This window comes from Myotis myotis, unplaced genomic scaffold, assembly GCF_014108235.1.
Source record: "Myotis myotis isolate mMyoMyo1 unplaced genomic scaffold, mMyoMyo1.p scaffold_m19_p_9, whole genome shotgun sequence".
NCBI lineage: Eukaryota > Metazoa > Chordata > Mammalia > Chiroptera > Vespertilionidae > Myotis > Myotis myotis.
Genome location: NW_023416401.1, coordinates 1914006 through 1924519, shown reverse-complemented (window position 1 = coordinate 1924519; position 10514 = coordinate 1914006). Strand labels below are relative to the sequence as shown.

General features: G+C 58.5%; 2 protein-coding genes across 5 annotated transcripts in view; one reads left to right on the top strand and one right to left on the bottom strand.

Moving 5' to 3' along the window:
- Positions 1–927: 927 nt before the first annotated feature.
- Positions 928–7865, bottom strand: LOC118663194 (translation initiation factor IF-2-like). The gene is made up of 5 exons (XM_036322638.1): positions 7798–7865; positions 5980–7476; positions 4851–5052; positions 2597–2774; positions 928–1380 (listed from the first exon to the last, which is right to left on the bottom strand). The coding sequence occupies exons 1-2, from the start codon at positions 7863–7865 to the stop codon at positions 6465–6467; spliced, it is 1080 nt and encodes a 359-aa protein (XP_036178531.1). The 3' UTR covers positions 928–1380; positions 2597–2774; positions 4851–5052; positions 5980–6464.
- KCTD1 (potassium channel tetramerization domain containing 1) overlaps positions 7439–10514 on the top strand; it is a 68378-nt gene continuing 65302 nt past the window's right edge. Inside the window, exon 1 of one of the 4 annotated variants that reach the window (XM_036322289.1) lies at positions 7439–7567. Coding sequence is in view for 1 of the 4 variants with exons in the window: in XM_036322286.1 (XP_036178179.1) it covers positions 7901–9700 (1800 nt within the window). In the remaining 3 variants the exon portion in view is untranslated. The other 3 variants (XR_004969964.1, XR_004969965.1, XM_036322286.1) reach the window with 3 other exon arrangements.

Below are 10514 nucleotides of genomic sequence, written 5' to 3'. Positions count from 1 at the left end.
GCGCAGGCGGCAGGAATCAGAAACTGAGGAACTGAGAGCCCTGGACTAGTGCCCACCCCCCGCCCCCGGGCCCTGGCTCTGCGCCCTCAGGTCCCAAAGCAGAGGGTTAGGCCACTGTGTGCCTGCCCCGCCCCTCTCCAGGGCTGTCCTCCCCTGTCCGGTGCCAAGCCTGCGTCTCCGGCATCAAAGTAAAGAAATGGAACAAACCCATCCAGGGCGTCTTTAAATATTCAGATGCGCCCCTCACGACTAAATTAAGCTTTCCTAAGAAAAAGCAAGTCAATTAGTTCAAAATGTGGGTTAGTGCTTCTGGGTATTTAAAAGGGGATTTTTTTTTTTCTTTTTTAGTTCATTTAGAAACATAGCCACGGGGCAGGCCTAGACCCGCTCCTCAGCACATCCCTGAATTGCCACCGGATTCCCAGATACTCAGTTCTGACACCCAGAGCTTTGAAATCTGGTTCTCAAAGTCACAAAGGCGTGGCCATAGGAGCTTGGAGCGGATCCTGCTTTGCCCTTTTCCGTCACATCCTTTGTCTCCACCGTCATACGGATGGATCGCCCTCCTAGGCGCCTGGCCCCGCTGCAGAACAGGCCTCCCTGTCTCCCTGGCCTCACTCAGGACCGCAAGCTCCCTAACGCCTGTGGGCAGAGGCAGATCTCCGCCATCAGGATGGGCGGCCGTGGAGCACACTGAGCACGCACTGAAACCCATCTGCCCAAGCTGTCTCCGTGCAATGAGCCCAACTGGACCAAAATGCGAATAGAATTCGGTATTTCTTACGAGGATGAATTGCCAGAGGCAATTTCTGGGCCATAGAATATGACCGCTTTCGTGGCTTTCTTAAAAGGCTATCTCAATTGACATTGACAATAAAAAATATGAGAATAACGTTTTCATACCAATATTAGGGTATAAAGTGTTGCTGTTTTGTACATTATTGTTGGTTTTATTTCACTTTTACTAAATTAATAGGCTATTTTTAAAAATATAGTAGATAGTTTCAGGGACATTTTATGTTTGGAGACAAATATAAATAGCTCCTCCATTATTTAAAAAACACGTATTTGTTACAAGACATTAACACATATCTTCGTTTCCACCTTAATTAGTATTGCAGTGACACTGAAATAAAGGTCATTGAATAATAGGACTAACATCCACTTCAGTCCTACAGACCCTTCAAAGCTACGTTACGAAGGTAAAGAAACTATTATTAATTTTACTTGAACGTTGACAGCCCTCACCCTGGACTTCTGTATTGAGCAGATGAAGTTTCGGTATCAGAATGTGAGGACAGCAGAACATCTTAGGCTCCACGAGAACACACGGCCTTCCGGAGAACTGCGTTCCCCGCAGACTACTGGCTTTACAAACATCTAGGAGACCAGTGGGTGAGAAGATAATTATAGTGACCACGTAGCAACCAGAAACCAAAAACTCCTCTCCTGTCAATCCTTGTGTGAAGTTCAAGCTGACCTGCTTTTTGACAAAGCATCACAGATAAAAAGAGGCAACTCTCTCCTCGCTCCCTCCCGGGAGATGTAGCTGGGACAGCCCGGGGGTTTCAGCAGGAAACCTCTCCTTCTAGTCTGGTGGGTTTGTGGGCATTCCTTTGCCTCTAAACCAGGGGTGGGGAGCCTTTTTCCTGCCAAGGGCCATTGGATCTTTAGAACATCACTTGAGGGCCATGCAGAATGACCAGCGTAAACATTCGCCTGCCCTCTCTGGTCAAACATGTCATTAGCCTTGACTGGGCCAGACCAAATACGCAGCCCACCCCTGCTCTAAACTTTCCTGTCATTCTTCCAAGACACAAGTGGGTCCCTACGCCCAACAGCCCAAGAAAACAGTCCCAGTGTGTTAGGTGCCAAGTGGCAAAGGTGACGCTGCTTCTTGGGCCTGGCCCGCTGTGCTCAGGGCCCCGAACCTCGGTCCAAGATGATGCCGGCTCTCAAAGATTCCCAAGTATTGGGAATGACACACGTATTTTAAGGAAGTTGTTCCCTTGAAGATTCCTTCCTTCCTTCCTTCCTTCCTTCCTTCCTTCCTTCCTTCCTTCCTCCCTCCCTCCCTCCCTCCCTCCCTCCCTCCTTCCCTCCTTCTTTCCTTCTTTCCTTCCTTTTCATTCTCTGGTTCCTAGAAGCTCAGTGTGGTCCAGGGACTCAAGCCTGGGCTGTGGGCCTCACTCTCCTGCCCAGTGAGGTCTGGGCAGCCTGGGCTCTGGGAGACCTGGCCGAGCTGCTCACCCTCTGGGAGGCTCCTGGCCTTGGTGTTCTGTTTGTCACCAAGCCTTCAGAGCAAGAGCTAACCGTTGGATGTTTGCTAATGCTCCAGGCACTGGATTGCCTCCTTCACTAATATTAACCCACTCAACTCTCACAACAACCCTAGGATGGAGGGGCTATTATTATCATCATCCAGATAATAAAGTGGGAGAACTGAGACACGAAAGAGGGCCCCTGGTAAAGCCAAACCAGGCGTCAAAACCGGGCAGACTGGTTTCAAAGGTGAAGTTTTGAACCACTTGGCTGCACCCCCTTCCGTGGGGGTTAGCTCTCTCCACACATGCAGATGGCATATGTGTACGTTTACCGAGTGTCCACCGTGTGCCAGCCACATGCTCGGGAACTCTGCTGGCAGGGAACCAGGCCCGCCGTGACCGATACGACATAGATCTTGCTCTTCTGGAGTTTTCTTCTTCCACTTTGTAGAGGTGGATGGCACGGGTTCTGTTTTCATCCGAGTTCAGAAAAACATTGCTCAAGACCATCTGCAATGGAAGTCCAAGGAATTCAGTAGTGAAACTCTGAAACCAAGACGTGTCAAACTAGCTTCAGTCTGAAGTCAAATTTAAGCTCCCAAATACGTGATGAGTCTTTTAGTGATTAAATCAAGAAAGCCTGGCCTGGGAGGGGTGAGGTAGAAACAAGTGAACTAAGAAATGACTTAAAGTGATGAACCAAAGGTTTTTCTGGCCTCTGCCCCCAGGAGCCCATATAATTCCGTGAATTTATCAGTTTAAATCCTCCCCAACCCCCCTGTCTTAATACATAAATGCCTTCTTCCTCGATTCCTCACTCACTTCTGTAGTCACTTCCTCTCATGCAGTGGTTCTCAACCTTCCTAATGCCGCGACCCTTTAATACAGCTTCTCATGTTGTGGTGACCCCCAATTTCATTGTTACAAACTGAACATAATTAAAGCATAGTGGTTAATCACAAAAACAATATGTAATTATATATGTGTTTTCCGATGGTCTTAGGCGACCCCTGTGAAAGGGTCGTTCGACCCCCAAAGGGGTCGCGACCCACAGGTTGAGAACCGCTGCTCTAGTGTGTCCTGCCAGAGAGGGAATTCCTGGTAAGGAAACAGTAAACCAAAACAGTCATTACATTCTTTTTAGCTTGCAAACAATAATGTTGCCTTGTAGTTACTTTTGTCCTCATTTTTTAAAATATATTATCGATTTCAGAGAAGAAGAAAGAGAGAGAGAGAAGCATCAATGATGAGAGAGAATCATTAATCAGCTGCCTCCTGCACGCCCCACACTGGGGATGGAGCCCACAACCCGGGCATGTGCCTTGACTGGGAATTGAACTGTGACCTCCTGGTTCATAGGTTGCTGCTCAACCACTGAGCCACACCAGCTGGACTGTCCTGATTTTTAAATGTAGACATTCAGATCCATGTTATTTTAAGATTTTTAACCAAGAAGTCTCTTGCCAAAGATAGGATTTCCTTAAAGCACAGAAGCTGTTCACTCCTTCCTTTCAGGGAAATGACAGGGGGTGGGGGGCAAGGAGTGGGGGGCCTCTGCAGGTCCCAGGCACCAGCCTAACCCACGAAAGCATATTGGTTTAGCAGAGGAACCAGGAAGATGAAGGATAACTATGTCAGTTACCTAACAGATGATGCTCAGAAGACTGGAAGCTGAGAGGAGGAAGAGCTGAGTGTGTTTCCTGATAACTGTAACCTTCCCATAAGCGTGACCTGGAAATGGGAGTGGGTGGTTATAAATGAGGGGGAAACATTTGCAGTGTTTCCTTCCGGAACAATCATGTCACGACCTTCCAGTAATCTAAGAAACGGAGAAGCACTCATACACGGATGGTCCTTTATAATGATGATCACAGGGACCAAAGATATGGCGCATCGTGTTGGAGTTGTGCACATCCTAGTGCAGATTCTAGTAAAGAGTCCTCGGACAGTCAAATAATTGCAACCAACGTTCCGCACAGCACTGGAATCATTGTTTTAAAAAATATATATTTCACCGATTTTTTACAGAGAGGAAAGGAGAGGGATAGAGAGTCAGAAACATCTATCAGCTGCCTCCTGCACACCCCCCACTGGGGATGTGCCGGCAACCAAGGTACATGCCCTTGACTGGAATCGAACCTGGGACCCTTCAGTCTGCAGGCCGACGCTCTATCCACTGAGCCAAATGGGCCAGGGCATGTAATCATTTTTCGATAAAGAAGGTATGCACTCTGCGCAGGAAATAAAGCAAGCTTCCTGTGCGTGGTGAGGGCGGGCTGGATGGACTTCAGGATGGGGAGAATGGAAGGCAGGGCTGGGCTGAGGGCAGAAGCCAGCCAGAATCGCCTCTCCCCCAAAATAAGCAGGAGAAAGCTTTGCTCAGTGTCTCAGGTGGAACTGCGTGTGTGGAAGCACCGGATGCTATTAGGGGTCATTTACTAAACCTCCTTTATGAGCTCCCCTGTAACTTCGTGTGGTTGGGGTTTTTAAAGTCAGCAGCTTGGGGAGGGGGCGGACAGCGGTAGAGGAGTCAGTGGTAGGTTTACAGCCGCTCGGTTTTTCTGGTTCTTCCCGGTAAATACTAACCTCAAGAGGTGTTTTCCAACATGTGAGGACGTATCGTGATGGGCAGAGGATTTTGGAAGCGGGTCAAGGGCTGGCGCCAGGAGCCGACTCAGCCTCCGCGCGACCAGGGCCCGGCGCGCTCTCCAAGGTGCGTCCTTGGTCGGTAACGCAGGCGGGAGGCCTGCCGGTGGTTTGCAAACTGTCCAGGCAGCATCTGAAACGGCTGTTTTTCCAAGTCGGTTAAAAAGTGTCTTGCACTTGAAGGTTTTTTTGTTTTGGGGGTGTGTGTGTGTGTGTGTGTGTGTGTGTGTGTGTGTGTGTGTTTTGGTTCTGCTAGTCTCCTCCCCCGCCCTCTGGCTTTTTCCAGCGGAGACCTGCCCTGGGGGGTATTTTGTCCTGGGAGCACAAAACTATTTTCTTTTCTGAACAGAAGTTGACGTCAACCGGAGCTGTTTTGGTTGCTTTGTTTCCCGGAGCGTCCAACCCAGCACATCGCCTCGGGGAAACTGCTGGCAACTCAAAGCAGCTTGCGGGGCGGGGAGGGGAGCGGGGGCGGGGGACCCCCGCTGCCCGGCCCGCAGATGTGGGGAGCGCCTGGCTCCCGGGGGCATGAGTCCCCGGCGGAGGCGGCGGCGGCGGCGGCGGCGGGGCCGGGAGCACAGCCCCTCGGGCCCCTGCTCTGGCGCCGAGGGCCGAGGGCGCAGCCCTGGTGGGTGACTTGCAGGCTCCCACCTGAGCTCTCAGCCGCGGAAACTCCCCACACGCCCGAGCGAGCGAGCGTGGTGGCCGGAAAGGCCGGGAGCGCCTGGGACCGCGGGCCACCCCTCCCCAAAGGGGCCGTGCGCCTGGTGGGTGCCAGCGCGGGTGCGCGGGGCCGCGCGTGGGCAGCTCGCCTCGCTGCTCAGGGCCTGGGCTCCGGGAAAGAAACGCCTTTGACTGATTTCGGGGCGACAATGAATCAGTTTGATCAAAGCCGGCCGCACACCAGAGACGGTCCCCTAGGAGGAGGGTTTTCTGTAGGGAGCAGGGCGGATGGGAGAGAGAGAAAGAGAGGGGGGGGGGGGAGAGAGAGAGAGAGAAAGAGAGAGAGAGTTTCCCCGAGGAGCGGGAGGGGCCTGAGAGGCAGGGACCTGCTCTGACTTGCTCGCACCTGGCGCTGTTTCCCCGACGCTCCCCTGCGCCCCAGGCCGACAGCCGGGACGACAGGGCTGGTCCGCAGAGACAGGATCGCACCATCCGCTCCCACCGCACCATCCGCTCTCACTCAGGCGCTCCCGCGGCCCAGAGACCTAGTTCTGGCTTCTTTCCTTTTCCTTTTTGTTAAAAATTACAAACTGACGGATGCGTTTCTATTGATGAGTAAAATGATAAACTGCCCAGAAGCGGGGGGGGGGGGGGCCATGGGCAATTGACAAGACTCCCGCGGATGAACCGCATAGAACTGGGACAGGGAGGCAAACCCCAGGCGGATGCCAGGAGCTGGCGAGGCTGCCTCCCGAGAGGGCCGGTCCAGTCCCAGGCCCGCCAGGCTCCGGGGCCCTCGTTCCGTCGGTTTCCCTGGCCCTGGGGCTCGGAGCGGCCCGCACTCCAGGGGACCCTCGGGCTGCGGGGGGAGGAGAAAGCGAGGATGCCATTCTAGCTCCGGAGGTGGCCGGGCTGTGATGCCCGAGCCAGCAGCCGCGCTCCCGGGCGGCTCTGGGGGCGCTGCCCTGGGCCGGGACCGCGGGAGGCGGCGACGCCAGGGCGCGCCGGGGGCGGGCATTTGGCTGGAAATGGGGCCGCGTCTCCCCTGGGAAAGCGGGGCCTGCCGAGCTCTGGCCGCCTTTCCAGTTTCGCAGGTGCCCGCCCCCGTGCGCCGAAGGCAGCGCAGCCCCGAGGGCGAAACCGATGGCGGTTGGCAAACTTGGAAGGAGAACGCGCCCAGGACCCGACCGGCTGGAAGAGGGACGGGAGTGGGGGCGGCCGAGACCCAAGTTCACCCTCCCCGCCCGCTCGTCCAACGGGCCTGGGGGGCTTAGGGACGGACGTGGCTCCCACCGGGCCGGGCGCCCGCCAGCGGGAGCGGTGCCAGTTTGCTCCGAAACCGGGAGGGCGGAGGCCGGGGCCGGCGGGGAGGGTCCCCCGGGGTCCCGCGCGCCTCTCTCCGCAGCTCCCCTCCCGCCGCCCCTCCCGCCTGGCTCCCTCGCTGCTTCCCCGGGCGGGCTGGACCCGCGCGGACTTGCCCCGGACCTGCGGGGAGCGCCCCGGGTCCTTAATGACAGCTTGGAAGCGGCTGTTGGAAAAGTCGAAAGGGATGAGGCGGACGCGGGGCGTGTTTCGCTCCTTTGCAAGAGTCGAAAAGGGAGCTGGGAGCTGCGCGCTGGCCCCAGGCCCCCGCGCCTCGCCGCCAGCAAGTAGGTGGGGGAGCCGCCGCCAGCCCCGTCCCGCTCCCAAGCCTCGCCCGCTGCGCCCTGGCCGCGGGCGCCGAGAGGGTGCGGGGCCCGCGGTGCCTCCTCCGCCCTGCGCACTGCCCTGCCTGCGCCACTCCGCTCCGGGCGGCCCCAGACGCGGGCCTCTCCGCGCAGCACCCGCGGCCCGCCCGGCGCAGCCGCCTCCCTGCACCCCGGCTCCGGGGGGCCATGAGGGGGCGGTGGAAGGGGCACTGCTCCTCGGGCATTACTTAGAGACGCCGGACCGCCCCGCCCTCCCGCCCGCCCGCCCTCTCTCCCGCCCGGGCCCGCGCGCCACTCCGCCAGAGGGTAAGTCGGGAGTGCTTCACCCCCTCCGACAGCTCTCCCTCCCCTTCCCCCCCTCCCCACCCATCAAAGTTTTCTGAACCGTGGGGCGATGGGTGGAGGAGGAAGAGGGTCCAGCCAGCCTCCGTCCGTCCTTCCCCTCGCCGGGTCTAACTTTCCCCACCGCCCCTCCATCCCCCGCGGAGCCGCGCGGCGAGCTGACAATTGGAGCGCGGCTCCTTTAAGAGCCCGGCTGTGCCTCCCGGTAGCTGAAGGTCATTAAACACAAAAGCGCTCGGCGCTGCGGTCCAATATAGCGCATGCGCCCTGCCCGGGGACTGGCAGGGAGACGGCAATATGGCGAGAATGCCTGGCCGCGGGGACTGGAGCACCAGCGCGGGCGGCAGCGCCACCGCCGCCGCCGAGAACAATGGGGAGCGGGGCGAGGGCGAGCGCGGGGCGCGGGGTCGCGGGCGCCGCCGCGGCCGCCCGCACGACTGCAGCGCGGGCGAGGAGGAGGAGGAGGAGGAAGAGGAGGACGAGATCCAGGAGGTGCAGATAACGGGGGACGAGGAGGAGGAGGACGCAGGCGGGGGGCTGGAGGAGGACGAGGAGGAGGAGGAGGAGATGGGGCTGGACTGGGATGCGCGCCTGGAGCCCGAGGACTCGGCCGGGGAGGAGCTGGAGCCGGAGCCGGAGCCGGTCCGTAGGATCGATATGGACCAGGGCGCCGCGCTGGAGCCCGAGGCGCCGCCGCGGCTGCTGCCGGCCCGCGCTCGCGGCGCGCCTCCCGGGGACGGCGCGGAGCTGGACCCCGACGGGCTGCAGCGCCCCGAGCGGGCCCGGCTGAGCGAGAACACCCGGCTGGCCACCCGCTACGCCGTGCGCATCTTCCGGGAGTACCTGAGCGAGAAGGCGCAGAGCCCGGACTTCGAGACCATGGACAAGGGGGCGCTGTGCCGCGTGCTGCGCTCCTTCTACGCCGAGGCGCGCTCCAAGAGCGGCCAGCTCTACAGCAAGTCGTCGCTCATCAGCATCCGCAGCTCCCTCAACCGCTACCTCAACGAGCCGCCCTACTGCCGCACGCTCGACCTCACCAAGGACCCCGAGCTGCGCAGCGCCAACCTGACGCTGGCCGCCGTCATCCGCAAGCTGGAGGAGCAGGGCGCGGGGCCCGTGGTGCAGAAGCAGGCCATCACGCGCGCCGACCTGCGCAAGCTCTACACCTCCAGCGTCTTCGGCGCCGGCACGCCCTTCGGGCTGCTCAACAAGGTCTGGTTCGAGACGTGCATGTACTTCTGCACGCGCGGCCGCGAGAACCAGCGCGAGCTGGAGGAGGACTCCTTCGGGCTGGCCATGGACGAGGACGGCCGCAAGTTCGTCTACTTCAAGTCCCTCGGGCCCTACCACAAGTCGCGCTCGTCGTCCTGGAGCAAGAAGCGCGCGGAGAGCAGCGACGAGGAGAACCTGCCGCGCATGTACGAGACGGGCACTGAGTTCTGCCCCTACGCCAGCTTCGTCAAGTACCTGTCCAAGCGCAACCCGCTGTGCAAGGCGTTCTTCCAGCGGCCGCGGGACCACTGCAGCGAGGGCGACGTGACCTGGTACGAGAACAAAGCCATCGGCAAGAACTTGCTGGGCACCCGCATGCAGATGCTCTCCAAGGCGGCCAAGCTCTCCAAGACCTACACCAACCATTGCATCGGCGCCGTCTCCATCGCCACGCTCAATAGCATCGCGGGCATCGGCACCAAACTGGGCTCGCCCGCCCTGCAGGGCTGCTACGCCGAGGCTCTGAACGGGGCGGCCCGCCACCACTCCCACCACCCCCCGGCGCCCCCCTCCCACCACCACCGCCCCCAGCCGCCCGCGCTGGGGAACACCTACGTCCTCCCCAAAGACAGCCTGGGCGCGCCCGACGTGAAAGCCGAGGCTGCGCCCAAGCGCGCCCTGTACGAGTCGGTGTTCGAGCCGGGGGAACTCTGCGGCCCCTCTTCGCCCAAAAGACTCTGCCTCCGGCCCTCGGAGCCCGTGGACGCGGCGGTGGTGGTGGTTTCCGTGAAACACGACCCCCTGCCTCTTCCTCCCGAAGCCAATGGGCACAGAAGCACCAGTTCTCCCACCATAGTTCCACCTGCTATTGTTTCCCCCGCCCAGGTAACCGAACTAAACTCTGTGCATGCATGTTTCTTCCGTGTGGCCGGGAGGCTAACTTGTGCTCATGCGGGTCTGGGTTGGGGCAAGTTTGAAAAAGTAGCAGATATGCGGGATCCCCTTCGGTTTCGCCCTGAGGAGCTTAACTCTGGGCGCTTTTCAGGGAAGTTCGCACCTGGCCTCCGAAGGGGGAGAGGGCCATCGCCCTAATAATTACCCCAACAATCACAGCTGCGCTTCAAAGTTAGCAGAACAAAAGGGTGAGCGCGCCCACAGCCTCTCATTGAAGGCAGGGGTTCTAAGGCCAGGAATGCGGGGTACTGCACGTAAACGTAGAATATATTTGCATAAAGGAACCATTAAAATACTCTATTGCATATTCACCATAACTTACGAAGTTCGGGCACCAGTTATAAATTATGAGAAAGCAAGCGTGCCAAGCCCACTTCCTGTAAGGAGGCGGGAGTGGAGGGCCTGGCCGCTCCGTGCCAGTAGCATGTAGTTGAATGTAAAGTGACGTGTGGGGTGTCATTAACATAAACTGAGGTCACGGCTGAAGTTACTATTAGATGGAAAGGAGACCTGCCCCAGCAGCCAGGCTCTGCCCGGAACATGGGCCCTGTGGTGCCCCGCACTGGGGCACGCAAGCGTTGCTGTCTTTCCCAGCCCCAGGGAGCTCACGATGGGCGGGGGGGTGCCGACAGGACGTGTGAATATAGGGAATTAAGACACACAGCACAGGATGTGGCACGAACCCCAAAGGAAGGGTCGTGGCCCAGAAGCTGAGCCACCTCGGGCAAGTCGGCTCACCTCTCTG